This window comes from Periplaneta americana, chromosome 8 (genome assembly GCF_040183065.1).
Source record: "Periplaneta americana isolate PAMFEO1 chromosome 8, P.americana_PAMFEO1_priV1, whole genome shotgun sequence".
Lineage (NCBI taxonomy): Eukaryota > Metazoa > Arthropoda > Insecta > Blattodea > Blattidae > Periplaneta > Periplaneta americana.
In genome coordinates this window covers 84022254-84044647 of record NC_091124.1, presented here as the reverse complement: position 1 = coordinate 84044647, position 22394 = coordinate 84022254, and the positions used below count along the sequence as shown (strand labels likewise).

Sequence of the window (22394 nt, the reverse complement as noted above, 5' to 3'; positions counted from 1 at the left end):
TAACTTTCCCCGACCGAGAATCGAACCCAGGCCACCTGGTTTCGCGGCCAGACGCGCTGACCGTTATTCCACTGGTGTGGACTTCGTGTATGTGAGGTGTATGGAATAAGTGAGGATGGTGATGAAGATGAGGAAGGAAAAAGGGAAAACCCGGTGCTAGAACGTAGCCTAATCCTTCAAATAGCACCAAGGGGACCGCCAGAATTTCCTCGTTTGAATCTCCCCTTAACCAAAACGACACTTATGGCCGGTTTCACCAAGCTTCTTTAAATCAGCACAAACGACTTGTCAACAAATGGATCGTTTAATTTTAACGGAATCTTTAAAAGTTGACTATTTCACCAAGCCTCGTATCTTTAAAATTAACAGGCGTTTACTAACGAGGGGATTTTGTACTTGTATCTTGCATGTTTTGTTTTTCATACGACCATGGCTTCGAAATCGCGAATTTCATTGGTTACATATGATCATGGCTGACTTTGTTTGGCATGAGGAAACAATCATAGGCAAACGGGTAAGAGGCAGTAATTTTAATAACATCTTCCTAAATACAGTATGTTGTCATACCGCAATTAAAAAAAAAAAAGACAGCTGCTTCCAAATGTAAATAATAGGAATATAGAGCAGTTAAATTGTAGCTTGTAAAGGAAATCTGAGAAAATTTAGCGGACTACAAGGTCGACAGCTTAAAAATTGATGCCACAATTAATTATATACAAAGCATTCTAAGCAGTTATATTAGGCCTAAATTTAGGACGGGAAATCGCCTCTTCCATAAATTGCATACTACTTTTCCACTGTATTTCATGCAGATTTATTAGTACCCTGTAACAATTTTGCCATACTTGTGTGGCAGGATTCAGGAGAGATGTCATTAAATTGGATTTTAAGGGGTATCCATTGTCTCCTAAAAGAAAATCTCTTTGCACCCTTTTCATTTAAAAGGCATCCTCCTTTGGAATGTTGTGCTATCCGTGTAGACCGTAACATTATCTTAAACCGAGAAGAATCTGTTGGAGAGGCGTTAAGTGGGTGATTTCTGTCGTATTCTAAACTATACAGTATACTGGTATTCAGTTTCTTCTAGAACATTCTTACTACTTATTTCCTTAATGTGTAGCTTTCGTGGAATTCTTTATCACTTAAATCTTCAAAATGATTATTCCGAGGGTTATTACAACATATAAGTTCGTCGTTATGTTGAAGTTCTAAATAAAGAACTTCATCATCGAATAATTACGTCCGCCATGTTGTTGACTTCTTAACGCATCGTTACTGTTTTAACGCGACGAATAGGTCCTAATAAATTAACGATGAATTTAAAGATGCGTTAGCAATAATGATACTTGGTGAAACACAAAAACTGACTAACGTGTCATTAAATTATTTAACGAGACGTTATAATGATAACGAAGGTTGGTGAAACCGGCCATTAGACAATTTCACGCTACAGGATAGAAACCATTCTTCCTGTCAAAGGGTGTACACACAGAGTGGAAGTGATAAAACCGTGCAGATGAAGGGGGAAATAGATGCAACAAAATTAAAAGTTTAGGTCCTATATACTTGAAGTAATTACATAAAATGAATAAAATCAGTAAGTTGTATTACAAATTGAATTAATTCAAATGTGTAGTAACGTTAATGTACAGTTTCCCTGGAAAAGAATGAGACGATTGAATATTACTAAGTCTCAGATGTAAGACACTGCGCATGATCGGAGACCAGAGCACTGCTACACAAGATAACGAATATTGAGTTACTAAAATTCAGGGTATTTGGTTTGTTATTAGCATCGTTCCGAAATGCACTTCAAAAACTGCAAAACAATATGATAATATTACGTAAATAAAAGATGAATATATACATAAATCGTGTAGTTAAATCGACAATGGACCTTCATGACTAGATCGACACTCCGCACAGAAAGTAAAGCTTTCGTGTCGTTTCAATAGCTCAGACGCTAAGACTTCTGCGTGTTGTGTAGAAGAGAGCGAGTTCGATTCTTAGTCTACATCAACGATTTATTTTTGTCTAAATAACGTTGAAATAGAGTTTTACAAAGTCCTCAGATTAAGTGTTAATGATCACATACAATACAAAATTACAAGTTACAATATTATAAACGTTAATCTAATGAATCCATTTACATACACACACACACACAAAAAAAACACACACACACACACACACACACACACACACACACACACACACACACACACACACACACACACACACACACACACACACACACACACACACACACACACACACACACACACACACACACACACACACACACACACACACACACACACACACACACACACACACACACACACACACACACACACACACACACACACACACACACACACACACACACACACACACACACACACACACACACACACACACACACACACACACACACACACACACACACACACACACACACACACACACACACACACACACACACACACACACACACACACACACACACACACACACACACACACACACACACACACACACACACACACACACACACACACACACACACACACACACACACACACACACACACACACACACACACACACACACACACACACACACACACACACACACACACACACACACACACACACACACACACACACACACACACACACACACACACACACACACACACACACACACACACACACACACACACACACACACACACACACACACACACACACACACACACACACACACACACACACACACACACACACACACACACACACACACACACACACACACACACACACACACACACACACACACACACACACACACACACACACACACACACACACACACACACACACACACACACACACACACACACACACACACACACACACACACACACACACACACACACACACACACACACACACACACACACACACACACACACACACACACACACACACACACACACACACACACACACACACACACACACACACACACACACACACACACACACACACACACACACACACACACACACACACACACACACACACACACACACACACACACACACACACACACACACACACACACACACACACACACACACACACACACACACACACACACACACACACACACACACACACACACACACACACACACACACACACACACACACACACACACACACACACACACACACACACACACACACACACACACACACACACACACACACACACACACACACACACACACACACACACACACACACACACACACACACACACACACACACACACACACACACACACACACACACACACACACACACACACACACACACACACACACACACACACACACACACACACACACACACACACACACACACACACACACACACACACACACACACACACACACACACACACACACACACACACACACACACACACACACACACACACACACACACACACACACACACACACACACACACACACACACACACACACACACACACACACACACACACACACACACACACACACACACACACACACACACACACACACACACACACACACACACACACACACACACACACACACACACACACACACACACACACACACACACACACACACACACACACACACACACACACACACACACACACACACACACACACACACACACACACACACACACACACACACACACACACACACACACACACACACACACACACACACACACACACACACACACACACACACACACACACACACACACACACACACACACACACACACACACACACACACACACACACACACACACACACACACACACACACACACACACACACACACACACACACACACACACACACACACACACACACACACACACACACACACACACACACACACACACACACACACACACACACACACACACACACACACACACACACACACACACACACACACACACACACACACACACACACACACACACACACACACACACACACACACACACACACACACACACACACACACACACACACACACACACACACACACACACACACACACACACACACACACACACACACACACACACACACACACACACACACACACACACACACACACACACACACACACACACACACACACACACACACACACACACACACACACACACACACACACACACACACACACACACACACACACACACACACACACACACACACACACACACACACACTGTAAATGCATATATATTAAAAACTAACAATTGAAATGAAATTTAAAAATATTCTTAAGCCACACAGACAAACTTTTACAAAGGTTTAGAGTCCTTAGGCTATGTCATTTGCTGAGTAATTATTATAATATTTTATTAGTAGCTTTCCCATATGTGTAAGAAGTGCACTCGCACAAAACAATTTTTGTTAAAAGTGTGGCTTTGGATTATTTAATTCTCACCCCTTCAGCTGATTTTAACTATTTTATCTACGTGTTTGCAATAGTGTTCAATTTAATGTGCATTCAATTTTATTCATGTTATGATTGAATGAAAAAGCACTGTTGCAGTTATTGACTAATTACATATATTAATACTAATTATTAAATGCATCTGTTCAGTAACCAATTGCAGTATCTTTTGCAAAATCTTGAATGTTTAAGTTGTCAATAACATTTCTGTACTATATACTATAATACTTTAAAAGAATTTGCAATGGATTTGGGATCCTCTGCTTCATAATCACTGGTTTTAATGAAAAAAAATATTTCCTTTCTTAGGTTATATACAAGTTTAACTTTACTAATATTGTGAATAGCTTTAATTGCATTATCTGAATTTTGTACTTTTCTATTCAAATGTATCCTATTTTCCTCTTTCATAATTTTTTATAAATTACACTGTACTTCTTGTAGTATTTAAGAACATGAGGATCATTATATTGCAACTCATTTGATATAGATTCTTCTTTTTAATACATGAGATTTTTAAGTCTCTGCGTTGTCTACATTTCTTTACTTTTGAATTTTTTCACAACATGGAGTGGAGAACATCCACTGAAGTGATTATGAAATTAAGTGAAAAATTCAATATATTTACTCTTAATATCACTAGTACAAGTATCATATATGTTTTTCCAAGATTCATTTTGTAGACATAAATGTAAATAATCACTAGATACAGCATTTACGATCCTTTCTTAATTTTTAAATTAATATTTCGAAATTGTCCAGTGGCATTGGAAACACATAGGATTTGTTTATCATGTTCAGACAAGCCATTAGTTATAGATTCTGTAGAATAGAAATTCAGTCTAATTCTGTGTACGCAACATTTATCAATGGCTGTGCTACTTCAGCTTGTATGCTGGTGGGAAAATTACTCTACGACTAAGGTTTTCAGTTTCAAGGAGTGAATTTAATTTACTTTTACGGAAAAGTTCCGAGAGATAATCTATGTTTATGTCACTACATACCACAAATTCCAAATGAGATTTCTAAAGTCTTTTCTTTGCAAATTCAATGTTGGCTATAAATATTAATAAATAATGTAAGAAATATGAATGATTGTAGTTATAAGTCTGATTTACATTATAAAAAGCAAGAAGTTACATTCCTCGGCAAGATTCGAACATTCGATATTTGGTTTTGTCTCCAACGCTTAAGTACGGACCTATTCAATGCTTATGTTAATAACCTACAATTTAGCTGTAGAAATGTGGTGTCATAACTTGGGGTTTGTTTACTTAATGTAATTATATTTAATTTGATTAGTTTTGAAACAATTGGACTTCCCGTTATATCCTATTATTTAAATATTTCAGTTAGAGTTGATTTATTAAATATTACTATGCAAGATGCCCCTTATTTCAATAATTCTAGATCATGTTAAATGGTCATTGTCTACACTAAAGTATTATCGTCATCCCTCATTTCTCATCGTAATGGCGAACCAACGTGATATGAGACAGCGAGTTATAGCTCTAGTTGAGGCTGGATATGGGGCTAGATCTGCTGGCCGTTTGGTCGGTGTTCCTGGAAGTACAGCCGCGAGAGGGTTCATCGTGACCAAAATTTAGTGGAGGTCGAAAATCGCCCTATTCCAGGGCGTTCGCGGATTTCTTCATTGTAAGAGGATGCTCTCTTATTCGAGACAGTTCGACAGGACCCCTTTCTGACCTGCTAACGAAATAAGAGCAGCATCTAACTTTCCCGGCTCTTCACAGACTGTGATCAGCAGGTTGAGGAACCGCGGTATTAGACGCAGGGGGGCTGCGCAAATGGAAATATTGGGGGAAGCACAAGCTGTCGACCGTCTTGCCTTCCCTACCAATCGAGTGGAATTCGATTAGAGAAATGTAATTTTCTCGGACGAAACAACCATCTCGAGTGATTACGAATGTCCTGTCCGTGTCTATCGTGAGGATGGTCTCCGACATGATCAGCGCTATGTGCACCGACGTGAAAGATCGGGGCGCTTTAGCATATCATGTTGGGTGTGGATGTCTTACGATGGACCTGGCGTTATAGAACGCATAGATGGCCGGTTTAATGCGGGAACTTACGAGCACATTCTGGAAAATATATTCCTTCCCTCCGCCCGAGAACGTTTTCCCGAAGGAACATTGCTGTTCCAGCAGGATAACCATCCCGTGCATTATGCCGCAAGCATTCAAAGATGGTTTCAAAGGAGACCCAAGATCGAAATCATTAATTGGCCTCCAAAGTCACCTGATTTGAATGCCATCGAAAATTTATGGGCGGAATTGAAAAAGAGAAGAATAGCCACCTATGTCCCTCGAAATCGAGACGAATTGTGGAATCAAATTGTTGACACCTGGGAAGATCTCGCCGGGGATCAGAGCTTATTCCACAACCTCGTGACATCCATGCCGGATTGACTTAGAGCTGTAATAGAAGCTGATGGCATGTGGACAAGATTTTAAGTTAACAGGTCTCTTTTTGTTTCTTATGATTTTTGTTTGAGGAAGAAAACTTTTAACTTCCAAGTAAGATTTATTTTTTTTTACGATGTTCAGCCCACTTGTAAGACCTAGAAATTGGGCATAAATTATTCCATATTTTGCGACAAATTAGACAGTCGAGGAACTCTGAAAAACTTAATTACACCTCAATAAAAAAAATTACCTGGAATCGAACACGACACGTTTCGATTATACAGTGGAACCGACACGCTACTATATGAGCTACCGAGACAAGACAGTAACAGCAGCAGTCAAGAATGTAGATCCCATAGCAGGCAGTTGCCATTCGTTACAGAGAAGCAATGATATTTTGTGACTCGATCTACGTTGTGAAATCGTGGCCTTAAATGGCTATCTTCTTCGTGATCCTTATTCTGGTCCTTGTCCTTGTTGTGGTCCTTGTAACAATTCTTGTTTTATTTGTCATAGTACTTATTTTTACGTCGATATCGAGTGAACCGCGCTGTAGAACTTAACTTCCGACGACCAAGAGTCGTCTCATTCCTTTTAAGGGTTACTGTACGTAGTATCATCAACTGCACAGGATTTCTAATGAGAGAATCTTGTAAACCTGTACTCGAACTGAAGTCTGAATAGCAACATTTCCTTCTTTAGTTATGAAGTAGGGTTGTTAGACTTCCTATTGGCAGAAAATAACGACACTTGTAAATCTTTCTATTTAACTTGCCAGAAAACCATCCATTTTATTGAAAAACTGCAAAGGGATAAATCATTACTTGTCAGTTCCTCTGATAATAAAAGTAAAAATCAGAAATTTACGGATACTACTTATCGAGTATAACAGTGTTATCAATTAGGGGAAAATAAATTTTTCCACTACCATTCAGAAAATTTAAGCGGTGAGACCCGTGACAGTCCACCCATCTGTAGCGTCTTCTCTGAACCTTGAATAACATTTCGAATTGTCTTACTGGGGTAAGGAAAGTGAACAATAAACAGCATTTATCTTAACAATGATATAATAGCAATTTATTATAAGAAAAAAAAACTATACTAAACACAAAATATAAAAACATGTAATTGGGAACAAGTAACCCTTGGTACGCATTCTCTTTGGAACCAACTGAGACAAAAGGTTAGGGAATGAATTTCAACTTACACCAAAAGTTTTGGCAACCAATTTCATCTGAGACCAAGCGTTTTGGGAACAAGTTTTCTGGACCCAATTGTCTGGGACGTAAAGTCGGAGACGAATTTTCCTAGACCCATTCACAGCAATGAGACTTTCAGACAGGAGCGCTGTCTTGATAGAAAAGAATTCCAAGATGTATCTTTCCCCTTCGGAGTATTGGATTTGAAATTATTTAACGATTTTCATGCCCACTGACCTTGCCCTAGTAACTTTTGTTTCATAATTGCAAAGGAAAAAATTCGGAAAGAGGACTATCATAATGACTGTGGAACATTTCTTCGCAAACCAAAATACATATTTTTTTCAACCAAGGTTTAACACAGTTGGAACACAGTGGAAGAAGTTTCTTTACAGGCCAAGGGGATAATGTTCCAAAATAATATTATTTAGTAGACCTATATATTACGTAGCTACGGCGGAAGGCGCGTTTGCCTTCCAATCCAGAACGGCGCTCGGGCATGGTTATCTGACTGGCTGGGACTGAGTATCTAGTTGGGCTTTCCGAGTTTTTCCCCACCGTAAGGCGAATGTCAGGTAATCTGTTGCGGATTATTTGCTTCATCGAACAAAAATACCATATTACTACAAACAGTTCTATCGACGCCAAATGTCCACACCTGTGGAGTAAAGGTTAGCGCGTCTAGCCGCGAAACCAGGTGGCCCGGGTTCGATTCCTGGTCGGAACAAGTTACCTGGTTGAGGTTTTTTAGGGGATTTTCCCTCAACCCAATATGAGAAAATGCTGGGTAACTTTCGGTGATGGACCCCGGACTCATTTCACCGGCATTATCACCTTCATCTCCTTCAGACGCTAAATAACCTAAGCTGTTGATAAAGCGTCGTAAAATAATCTACTAAAATAAAAAATAAAAAAATCGACGCCAAATGGCCCAGTATTTGATATAGTTTTATCAAATAATCATTTTAAAATGTACAACCCCTATAAATCGGCAAAGGTATAAGTGTGGATGTTCATACTCTCAACACAAAGAGGTAATTACGAAGACGGGTGCAAGAAATGGATGAGTACAGGGCAAAAATGTGATGCTGCAAACGGAGTGTAATTAAAGTTTGAAACGTCATTCTCAAACTAATCCTTTGATTTTGACATAATATGATATACAGTGCGTTCGTAGTTCGGCCGGACCGTTCCGCGGCGGCCTTGGACTGGGTGAAGATTGGCGCGCCTACCGCTAGAGTAGCGCTATAGCTACCGCTGACGCGCCAGTCAGTCGAGTTGGATCTGTCGTAAGGGAAAGACGTTTGTGAGCGTGTTATAAGTAAAATTGTGTTGTCTCGTGTGATAAAGTTCTATTAATAATCGTTGAGTTCACTTTAGAACAACGTATTTTTCTCTATGATGCGCATGTGAAATAGTCTTCTGCAAGAAAGTGTCGAAGAGAATTTTAACATCGGTTTGCAGCTGTTCGAATTCCTAGCAGGTCAACTATTCATGACCTTGTGAATAAAATCAGACGTACAGGATTTTTTTGAACAAGAAACGTGTTCAACAACGTCGTGTACTGACAGAAGAGTAGCTTAATGAATTAGGGGCCCGGTTAGAACACTCACCCCGCAAATCACTGCGACGTTTAGCACAAGAGGTTAACATTTCCAAGACATCAACTTTTGTGGCAACGTATCTTCTGAAACTTAAGCCGTACAGAGTAACTGTATGTAGTTCAGGCTTTACAACCACAAGATCCTGTAAGTAGGGTTAATCATTGCAATTGCTTTTTGCAGTCCGTTCATAATAGCTACGAGGACCCACTTTTAACGTTCTTCATTGATGAAGCGTGGTTTCATCTTCACGGTCACGTTTCTACTCAGAACAATAGATACTGGGTTACCGAAAATCCCCATATTATTCACGAACTTCCCAACCACGCTGCAAAGGTTGTAGTTTGGTGTGCAGTGAGTGCGAGTAGAATTATCGGTCCCATATTTTTCGACACAACAGTTGATTCACACGTTTACGTATCTTCAATTTTAAATAATTTTTTTTCCGCAAATAACAAGAAATGAACAGCTACAGCGCACACAGCATGAATTGCGAAGTGTGTTTGGTGACAGAATAATTATTCGAGAATTGTGGCCACCTCGTTCCCCTGACCTATCTCCATGCGATTTCTATTCATGGAGAACGTTAAAGTATAAAGTGTACGCATCAAATCCGCACACGTTACAAGAATTGAAGGACAACATCACGAGAGAAATGCAGGCAATTAGTCAACATGAACTTTTGCGAGTGAAGCAGAATGTTTTCGGAGATATAGGGAATGTGTTCGAGTTGAAGGTCATCACTTTCAACATCTATTGTGATGCATGTAAACCTTATGTTAGTAGAGTAGTTAGTGTTCCGTACCCATGAATTGCCGTTCATTTACGTGTAACCCTGGCGGCAGGCCCGTTAATCTTCACCTAATCCAAGGCCGCCGCGTAACGGTCCGGCCGAGCTACAAACGCACTATAGAAATTGAATCAGGAAATTGGGCAAACGACCGAATTACCAGAGCAGTGTATATTGGAGAGTACCGCATTGTTTTGATCCGGCAAATGCCGACGCGGCGGCCATATTTACTCCTGCAGTGTCTCAGTAGAACGCAAGATTTGCGTAGGAAAAAAAGTTTCTAGTGTGATATTCCATTGCTATCTTGAAGGATGCCGTGTGTGTAATCAATTGTTGTTATACGAAATTAGCATTAAGTCACAAACAAGACGAGGAATATACTTTTATGATTAATTTTCTCAACGACATAGTATTTTCACTGCGGGCTAAAGCAAGACGCTGCACTGTCACATTTACTTCTTAACTTTGCTCTAGAATATGCCATTAGGAAAGTTCAGGATAACAGACAGGGTTTGGAATTGAACGGGCTACAGCTTCTTGTCTATGTGGATGACATGAATATGCTAGGAGAAAATCCACAAACTATTAGGGAAAACACGGGAATTTTACTTCAAGCAAGTAAAGCGAAAGGTTTGGAAGTAAATCCCGGAAGGACAAAGTATATGATTATGTCTCGTGACCAGAATATTATACGAACTGGAAATATAAAAATTGGAAATTTATCCTTCGAAGAGGTAGAAAAATTCATGTGTCTTGGAGCATCAGTAACAAATATAAACGACACGCGGGAGGAACTGAAACGCAGAATAAATATAGAAAATGTTTGTTATTCGGTTGAGAAGATTTTGTCATCTAGTCTGCTATCAAAAAATCTGAAAGTTAGAATTTATAAAACAGTTATATTATCTGATATGTATGGTTGTGAAACTTGGACTCTCACCTTGAGAAAGGAACAGGATTAACTCTTCGCTAGGCATGTGAGGTCTTTTGAGACCCCATGACCCATTTGCCAATACACGTAACATTTTTAACGTGTGCGGCGGAGGGTTAAGTGTGTATGAGAATAAGTTATTTAGGGAAATATTTGGGACTAAGAGGGATGAAATCACAGGATTATGGAGAAAGTTACACAACGCAGAACTGCACGCATTGTATTCTTCACCTGACATAATTAAGAACACTAAATCCAGACGTTTGAGATGGGCAGGACTTGTAGCACGTATGGGCGAATCCAGAAATGCATATATAGTGTGTTAGTTGGGAAGCCGGAGGAAAAAAGACTTTTGGGAAGGCCGTAGATGGGAGGATAATATTAAAATGGACTCGAGGGAGGTGGGATATGATGAAAGAAACTGGATTAATCTTGCAGAGGATAGGGACCGATGGCGGGCTTATGTGAAGACGGCAATGAACTTTCGGGTTCCTTAAAAGCCATAAGTAAGTAAGTCACGACAAAATATTTATAATTGAAAACGACAAGGTGGGCAAAAGGGGACATTGGAAGCTATCCCAAACTGATATAATATTGGTATCAAAAACAGTTCTTGATTTTCAAGAAAATTGTCTTAATAAAGCGAACTTCAAATATCTTATGCCAGATAGATGCATGCAGGATGCGTTAGAAAATTTATTTTCTACTCTCCGTTGCATAAATCCAATCCCGGATGCAAAATAATTCAAAACTGCATTACGATTTCTCAGTTTTTCTCGAAAACGAAGCATGGAAATTACGCAGTTTGCGATTCTGAACAATTAATTGAGTTTCTAGGTACAGATGTAAGTAAATCCGAAACAGTAATGTCTGGTGAAAATGAATGTTAGTAAAAGGAAATTGATGTAAGCTAAATTGTAATTTAACTGAAAATATAATTAGTGACTTGAGTGAACAACAAGCTCTTTACTATTTGTTGGGATCAGTTTTGTTCAAAATAAAATAAGTTATATAGTATTTGTAAAAACTGTTTTTCATGTCTAATAACTGATAACAGGGATGAATCTATAAATTTTATTAGCACATTAGTGACTCTCAAGACGTATAAGGCAATGTCACTTGTATACCCTTGTAAATTCGTATTTGATATAATTCTATGTGTAGAAAAATGTGAAGCGTTGATGGAAAATGAGTTGAGATTAAAGGATTTGAACTCTTTATTCATTAGCATTTCAACTCATACGTCCCCAACATGTTATAATATTTTTGAAAACATCTTATCACTCTATTTTAGGACTAGAATGTACTTAGTGTTAAGAAAATTGTCTGTTATAACAAATGCACTACAACAATCTGCTGAATGTGGCAGTCGAAGTGTTGGTATGAGAATTGCAGTAGAAAATTGCTGATGTTATCCCTATTGAAATGGACATAACATAAATAATAAAATGTTATCTCTAATGAGTCATTTCACTATGACAATAATGTTTATTAATGCTTGTCTCCTGTATTCAGTAAACCACAACAACATGTATGATATCGCCTTTAATGACCTTCCTTCTAGCAACACTGCTTATGCTTCTGTGCCGAGCAAGGAGTAAATATGGCCGCCGCCGCCGAGAATGCGGTACTCTCTAATATACTGGGTGTTCAGTTCGAAGTGTGTCATGGCTCGCTGTATGCTATCATGTGGCTAGTCGATGAGGCTAGAGAATTCAATCTTCCTCACTTCCGCAGAGGTGTATTACTCACGTGCCAGAAAAGTTGCCTAGCAAGTACGGCGTTCATTCAGAAGAGTACTTACCGATACGTACGGTAACACCGGTAGTGGCAGGAATGTGAACTGTTTCGAAACATGTACTGAGGTGAGTTTTATCTTATTGTCGGGATATGGGGAGAGGGTTAAGACGATTACTTATGTAGGCTATTTGTTGACATTAACTTCGACGGTCAACATGGACACTGAGCATTTGATTTGTGTTGTGGAATGTTGCCGTACGCAACCGATGATAACAAATACCCTGAGTACGACTAGGCCGCACAAAACAGTTCGAAAGAGGTTATGGTAGCACACAGACCGTACAGACCGCCATCTGTTGCTACGACGTTCAAGTTATACCGTACACGTTCTCAAGTTCAGATTGAGCGCCTTGATTAATAGGCAACTTCTCTGACACAAAAGCTGAAACTCGCTTTAAATCGCTGATTCAACAATAGTGACGTCATGACACACTTTGAAATGCACATCCAGTACACTGCTCTGCGAATTACTAACGCAGTAAGTTCACAAATTGAAAGGACTCTTCATAATCCTCACTTTATATTAATTAAATATTTTATTATTCCTATTGGGTATGTAGGATGATTAAGGATTAATATATCATGCTGAAACGATTAGGCTAATATAATAGCATCTTCACAAGATAATTATAATTATTAAATTGTAGATACAGATTTGCCAGATATCTGCATTAAGCTTAAAATATTAGGGAACATATTCATAATGAAATTAAATAAATCATACTTAATTAAAACACAATGAAAATGGTGACGTAAGTAATATACAATAAATACAAAGAAATCATTTCTTGTTTTTTGCTGAAGAATTTATTTGCAGAATACCTTATTGGCAATTGAAATCAACTCTTAAAATTAGTAAAACTAATTATTAACTAAATAAGATAAGAAGACATGTTTTGAAAATAAGATAGAATAACGTCAAGGTTTTAAAATAAAAAAAAATTGACAATAGAGAATTAATGACGTTTTAATGTATTTCGATAGCTGTATTAATTAGTAAATGTTCAAAAGATAATTGACTTCATAAATTGGTAAACTACTATATTTTAAATTCAATAAGAATGCATTTCTAACAAATTTATTAGTCAGCATAATAGCAATGAATCGAAAATGAATGCATGCGATACAATGATGAAACTGAATTTGGGTTGATTATGTAAGCAACTTGTCAAGTGTGTGTTTAAACAGGTATGTCTTCATAGAAGTGACGCAAACGATTCTGCTAACAAGAAAAATAGTGCAAGAGTAAAGATTACCATACATATTGCATGTACCGATTCAGCTATTTCAGGCTCATTACTTTACTGTATGTCGACATCTGCTCGTCTATTTGAAATAATAAGTTATTATGTAAAATAAGACCAAACAGTTAAACATAACTACTGGATAAATAGAGCAACAGGAAAAATTCATAGTTAAGAAATAAAAAAAAGTAATAGGCCTATGTAAATAAGCTTTAAGGCCTTTCTTGTTTTAAATAAACAAGCTTGGTTGAAAATTGCACTAAAACTAGATGTAGGTGCAAGTTAAAGCCAACATAAATTGAAATAGATATAGGATGGAAAATGAGGTATTAATTGTATATTTATTGCGTATAATTGCTATTCGTGTACCTATAAGTTAATTGTAATTTATTAAGTTTATGTACTTTTTGTGAACTATTATTAATAAATATCCATATCCATATATATCCAATTGAAATCAACAAATAATTTTATAAACTAATTTCCTCTCTCATTTGTATCTTTATGAAGGGTCTGGCGTTTTCTTTCGAAGTACGAACTTTTCTAAACTTTTTCATTTCTTCATAAATGCATTCTTGCTAAGAAAACTTCACATACAGTTTACGATGACTGTAAAATATATGTCCGTGAGAAAAGATCCAGCTTTGCTCTCTCTACTTTATTATTATTAATATTTTTCTTACATATTATTCACTTAAAGTAATACTTACTTTTAAAAGTTACTGTAAGAGCAATAATTATAATTAGGCCTACACCCTTTATTTGTTTGCAGCTCCCATATAAAATACAACATTTAATCCAGCTATCATCTTCATTAACTTTAATTCTTTTTTATTGAAATAGACACTAGCCAACTCTTCTTTTACTGTAATGTAGTCTTGTTGGTCCCTAATGTTGTGTACGTACGAAGTTGTAATAATCTTCATTTAAGAAACTACCTGCGTAGCTCCTGAATCATGTTCAAAATTGTTACTCTTCTTTATGATGGATATCAAAATTAACTACAGGAAACTCCTCGCCGCAGGAATTTAGTGGCATGGCTACCAGCAATAACCTTGTTTACTCGTAGAAGAAAAATTGAATGAATGGCTGGAAGGACGTGGTGTGTTACATTTTCTCAAAACTGAGTTTTTGCGTGAAACGAGGTGGTATGATGCTTCCGTGACATTCTGTGGTATTTGTACTAGTACGGTATATGACAATGTTACATTATTGTGGCGCTGACACAGTGGAAGAACGTGGTATGTTGCCGAGCTCTGGTTATTATTTTATCCTGTGGTTAATATTCTGTTAGTTACCTTGTGTGGTGCAGCATGAATCATTTGAACGTTACTGTCAGTGACCAGGAGAGTTTAATTAAGGGTTGTGAATCATTTTGTGGATAATGTGGTCTTTATTGATAAATACCTCTTCTCATATTTAAGAGCGTATTAATTGTCTTGAGTGGAATGACTTGTGTGTAGTCAATTTAGTGCAGCTCTGCTGCTGTCCATATGACCTAGAACAAACGGTCCTGCTGTAAACTTACGAAAAGCGACATACCACCACAGTCTACTATATACAGCGATAGTTGGTAGCCTCTTGGAGCGCTCTGAGTACTAGGAACAATAGACTGTGTCACTGTCATCGTGATCTAATACAGGTCGTAAGGCAGACTATATGACTGCCTTAACCCGATCACGAAGGGCTGCGTTTCAACCATATAAATTAATTGGAATGCATAAAGAGTAACATATATTTCTCTAAAATGTAGTGTAATTGCATTAATAAAATTTAAAACAATGATTAGGAGACACTTCAGACATAATTCCTTGCGAGTTAAGGTGTAATATTATTTTTGGTGTGAAAATTATGTTGTTCGTATTGTGTCATACCTGCCTTTATTTCGATTAAATATTGCGAAATTCTTGTACATTCATTTATGCACGATTCAATAATTTTCAGTTGCACCGTACGAATATTTAGATATGTTGAAATTATAGGTTATGTTTAATGTACCAGTTGCCCCTTTCTGTCTAATTTTAGTGGTCTCCAATGCCCTGTCACTACATATGTATATTATGTCATATGGAAATTATGGGTTATGTTTATTATATTTATCTTATATTCCTACATTCGCAATTATACATTATAATGAAACATAATTTCATGTATGACACCCGTCATATTTTATTTGTCTCTATTTTAATACTACAAATGAGTACTGAATTATTGTATTTATCTACTACCTAAGAGACGAAGTAACACAATCGTACGTACACTAATTTCATAGGAGTGGTATGGTAAATTTTCTGTCTACAATTAAGGAAGGTAGACGTGCTAAATTAAAATCACAATATAAATTCGTTTTTATTGAACCTCAAAATAGCTTCCATTCTAAAGTTAAAATGTTGATGCGAACAGATTTTGTTAACACGTAAAATTCTCTTCACATTAAAATAACACAGTTTTGTAATATTTATGTTGTGAAAAATTGTGTAAACTGTGAAATGTTCGTCGGTTGTAATAACTGTAAATGGCTAAAATACAATAATTTGAACAATAATATGGGACAAGGAGACGTTTGTGGTACTATAAATATTGTAAGGAACAGAGGTCAGAGTTATCCTTCTTCCGAAAGATCCAGGAAGGTGAGTTTATAAAATATAATATATGCTTTATGAAAATAATATATAAACCTTATGTATTTCATATTTAAATAGTGGAAGGAAGGTGTTATTTTTTTCAAAAGAATACGATATCGAAAGTACAATACATTTTATCGTCTGCTGGGGAAAGGGTCTGTGATGAGGCGATAGTAACAATCCTGGTGGTTAGCAACTATCTATGGATGCATATTTCAAAAGTTTATGTTTTCATATTTAGTAAGTATTGATCTTCGTGACTGTATATACTAGACTGTGATCCCACGTTCTTCCAGGTATTCATTAAATTATTTCTCTTGTGATCAGTTACCCATACGGCTTCTGACAAATTAGCTCTAATACCATACGACAGTTACTTTCTGTAATATGAGTTAAAAGCAATATATTTAGACTCACTTTCCTGGTTGAAAATTAACCTGTATGGCCCATTTAGTAGTAAAATGAACCATGCGTTTTGTCTTTCTCGGTCAATATTTGTATTATTTCAGTTTCTTAGATTCTGATTTTAAATTATTAACTTTAGGCATGATGATATATATCATAGTACAGAATAACTCTGTAGGTAGAATATAAAATGCAGTCGTGAAGAGAAATCCAATAAGGCCAGGAATGTAGCGCAGCTGCAAAGAAAGAAAAGTAATATTTGATTACGTTCGCTTTTAATGTTTTTTGTATTATTGTTGCTATTATGATTACTATGAATAACACTAAGTTGAAACATTGCTTTATCAAGAATCTAGATACAGCATGTTTGAATTATTAGAGAAGTTCATAATTCTAATTTCATATTTTTAAATCACGCGAAGAACAGATATATATATATTTTAAGCTTGTTAGTTTTTAAATAACCTCTGAAGTGTATCTAAATAATGGCTACAACATTTTGAGGCTCCATACTTGGGAGACACGACACCTAATGTAAAAGAATAAACATGTGACAATCGCTCAATTAATAAAATTTTTGCAAATCTAGTCTTTCAGGTAAAGCTTCCTGTAAAGCAGATTTTGAATAATTTCAAGGGAAAAATTGTTCCGGGGCCGGGTATCGATACCGGGACCTCTGGTTGAACGTACCAGCGCTCTGCCAACTGAGCTACCCGGGAACTCCACCCGACACCGTCTCAACTTTTCCCTTTTTGTATCCACACAACTCGCGTGGGCTGACGAAACTCCAGAGACCCACATCGAGTGCACACAAACTCTGTGTGACTTGGAATTGTGGTTTTCTGTTAACGGACACAAGGACGTATATATTATGCAAATCTAGTCTTTCAGGTAAAGCTTCCTGTAAAGCAGATTTTGAATAATTTCAAGGGAAAAATTGTTCCAGGGCCGGGTATCGATCCCGGGACCTCTGGTTGAACGTGCCAGCGCTCTGCCAACTGAGCTACCCGGGAACTCCACCCGACACCGTCTCAACTTTTCCCTTGAAATTATTCAAAATCTGCTTTACAGGAAGCTTTACCTGAAAGACTAGATTTGCATAATATATACGTCACTGTGTTCGTTAACAGAAAACCACAATTCCAAGTCACACAGAGTTTGTATGCACTCGATGTGGGTCTCTGGAGTTTCGTCAGCCCACGCGAGTTTTGTGGATATAAAAAGGGAAAAGTTGAGACGGTGTCGGGTGGAGTTCCCGGGTAGCTCAGTTGGCAGAGCGCTGGTACGTTCAACCAGAGGTCCCGGGTTCGATACCCGGCCCCGGAAAAATTTTTCCCTTGAAATTATTCAATAAAATTTTTATCCGAAAAGGGACTTCAAAACACTAGTGACATTGATTACGTCGTTTCTGACTATTTTCAATGAAGAAACACGTACGTGTAAGCAGGTTAGGCCTGTATGTTTTTTCCAAAAATGTTACAAAATAAACATAATGAATTGACAACTTTTACGACTTGTTTTTATGCAAGTATTTCAAAAGAATGGATTGATTTCCTTGGTAGCCTATACCGTACAGCAGTGATCATCAACTCACGTCTGAACGGGCAAGGGCAGTGCTTGGCTAATGCGTGCTTACTTTAGCGGGCAGAGGACCGGTTTGTGATGTTGCGTTGTAGTGAACAGAGGCGGCGCTTGCCATCCATTCAAACAAGAGATGCGAGGCGCAGAAAACACTTCAAAACGTAGGCCACACTGAAGAAATACAACGTACTGATACATTATGCAACTCACAGTAACGAATATGGCAGATACTAAGGTGAAGAGTGTGCAGCATTAATTCAACAATTGAAGGAAAATGACCTGCTGTTTAAGAATACAATGCTAGTGAATCAGCTGTGCGACTCAGTTATAAAATTTGACTTTTAATAGTAAGTAATAGTGAGACCTTTCCAAGATTGAGAATTTTTCGAAAAATGTTTAATTACAACTGAAGAACTTTTCTCACAACAAGTGTAGGAGTTTGAATCTATCGGTTTGTCTCCTTTCATCGTGATGCGTGCCATCCGAAGTCTAGCCGAGGACGTTCAGGTGTAATTATTAATTATTTGTCAGTCTTTCATTTGTTATTCTTTGGCAGTAGATGAAAGTATTTATGTTAGCGATACTCCCCCAACTGGTGATTTTTGTAAGAGGCGTTATTGAAAACCTTCAGATTAAGGAAAGCACGTATATATTATTCTCATAAAGAATACAACTACTGGTTCCGTTGTTTTCATGTAGAGGCTGTAGAAATTAGTTTGGACTTCCTTGGAATAAACTTATATCCTTGGCAACCAATGGTGCTACTTCCATGGTTGGAAGTAAAAGGATCTAGTAAGGAGTCTAAGGGACGAAATGAAAAGTGTTATTTATTCCATGAAGTTATTTCTATTCAATGCATTATACACCAAGAGAATTCATGTGCGAAACAAATAAAAATGATGTTATGGAAGCAGCCTAGTTGGAAAAATCGCCAACACAATTAGATCGAAAGATCTCACTCATCGTCAGTTTAAGTCTTTCTTGACGAATGCAATAGTGAGTATGATGATCTGTCATATTATAGTAAAGTGCGGTGACTAAATCGTGGCAAATTATTGGGTAGGTTCTTTGAACTGAGGGAGGAAACATAGTCGTTCACGGAGAAAAAAGAAAAACCTGTATCATAAGTGAAAAATGAAAAAAAGAACGGATTTGTGAATTTTCGTTCTTAATGAAATTATCTGCATGCTTTAAATTGTTTTCTACAAGGTAAGAACAAGATTAATATACAGTTACACGACAGAGTGAAGACGTTTAATATGAAACCAACTCTAATTATGGAACGTTAGTTTAACTAAAAGGATAAGTTACAGCACATTTTTCAAAATTGACAATGATATATGCCTACTAGTTTCTTAAGACTTTGGTTTTCGAAGAATATATTCACACATCATCTGATCTGCGCCAAGAATTTGATTCGAGATTTAAAGACTAGAAAAATATTAAATTTGATTTTCGATTATTATTTGTAATTGGAACTTATTGATTTACTTTATTATAGTGAACCCAAGGACAAATATCAAGACAAAAGAAGTTTGCCTGACTTTTATACGAACTTTTCATGTGTTAGATTTCCCGACTGTACAGACATGCAAGCTCGGATCCACATATCTGTGCGAACAGTATTTTTTTCCTCATGATGAAGATAAACAAGCCATATCATGGAAGCCAAGTATCTGATCACAACTTAAATATGCTCTCTGATTATGCACTACACAAAGAATAGATCCAAACGTTGAGAAATTGCTGAGGGAAAAGTGAATTAAATCCCGAAAAATCAGTGCTAATGCCATTGTTGAGTGAACTGAATAGAGTTAATTTCTGGATTACTATTCCTAGGGTTTTTATGTGTTTTGTTCAACATTTTCCCTAACGGAAGCAGTTTACACATTTACAGTAATTGTTATGCATTACCCGAATAATTAACATGAAATGTGTATTACATTTCTGAAAGTAATTATAAACTTATTAATTTAAAACTTCGTTGAAAATAGGCTACAACGTTTTCTTTTTTTTCAAATTGCTTAATATAGTTTATTTAGTTATTTCTATTTAGCCCGTATCTTTTTGCATCAGAAAACAATCATAAACCTATGCAGTAAATTTATATTGTGGTCCCGCCGCTGAACGTCTTACTTGCCCTGTTACGACTTTCCCTTGCCGAGCGGGCAAGGCTTGATGACGACACAGTGCTCTGAGTAGAGGACTGCTCTACATCAAATTAATCCACCGCTCACTATTGACATTTCATGAATTTGATCATAGTTATTGACATATTTAATCTATTTACAGAATTTTTTCATTAATCAAAAGCTTCTTGTCAAAGAAGAGAAAGCTTCATGTTACGTTGAATTACTTCTTATATTTTGTAGGTTTATTTTGAAAAAAAAAATTGAAAGTTCCTTAACTTTGTTAAGAAATAAGATTATAGAAAAGCAATAATGCAGTTTTTTCATACAAGAGTGACTTTATTCAAATGTAAACTAAATCATGTAAATACTCCACAGTGTTCAGCAGCTCATATGCTGTCGCCTCGCAACTTGATTCACAACTGCATGTTACATATTCTGAATTCTGTCTTACTTTCCTGGATTTCTTGCAAAGTCACCGCACCATTCACATCTTTTTCCACGAATTTTAGTCTACAACAAGGTTTTTTATATCTCCCATGAGACTGACCTTTTCAACTTTTTATACGAGAATAAATTGCAGTGCATATATCACACTCCATTTAGAGTTCTGAGTATTCTTGGTAGATTGAAACAGTGTATTAGAGTTCTAGTAACACTGAATAAGGCCAATTCGGCAAAACCATTATTTTTTGCTATGAATTTCATAGAAAAAACGCACTCAAGAATAGCTTCAATTGCTAATTTAATAATTATTTTTTAAATTGCCATAGCAACAATAGTGAAACAACTGAAACAGAATGTTCGGTAAAAATAAAAACTATTTTTTTCAAGAAAATATATTATATCTAATAATTATTTTATTACTTTATTATTATTTTATTACTAATGCCACCAGGTTGTCATTTGACATACCTGGGCTCTACCGGCAATGGATTATTCGTAACCCACTGCTGAGGTTGGGAAGCCTGGAAGGCTTAGTTACGCCGCCCCGATAATATTATGATTATGAAGTGCCAGGAGAGGTTTTAAACCTAAGCCTAATCTAATTTCCAGACCATGGACGGACATAGAAACATTCCCCTGTAAGAAAAAATTCCTGTGTCGTGTC

General features: G+C 37.3%; 1 protein-coding gene and 1 long non-coding RNA gene across 2 annotated transcripts in view; one reads left to right on the top strand and one right to left on the bottom strand.

Annotated features, from left to right (window-relative positions):
* The window catches only part of LOC138704835 (uncharacterized), a 412725-nt gene that overhangs the window by 183277 nt on the left and 207054 nt on the right, over window positions 1-22394 (top strand). The gene's annotated exons all lie outside the window — the stretch shown is intronic.
* LOC138704828 (retinol dehydrogenase 16-like) overlaps window positions 16865-22394 on the bottom strand; it is a 65076-nt gene continuing 59546 nt past the window's right edge. Inside the window, exon 7 of the mRNA XM_069833124.1 lies at window positions 16865-17809. Coding sequence (XP_069689225.1) covers window positions 17669-17809 — 141 coding nt within the window. The 3' untranslated portion in view covers window positions 16865-17668. The remainder of the gene's footprint in view (window positions 17810-22394) is intronic.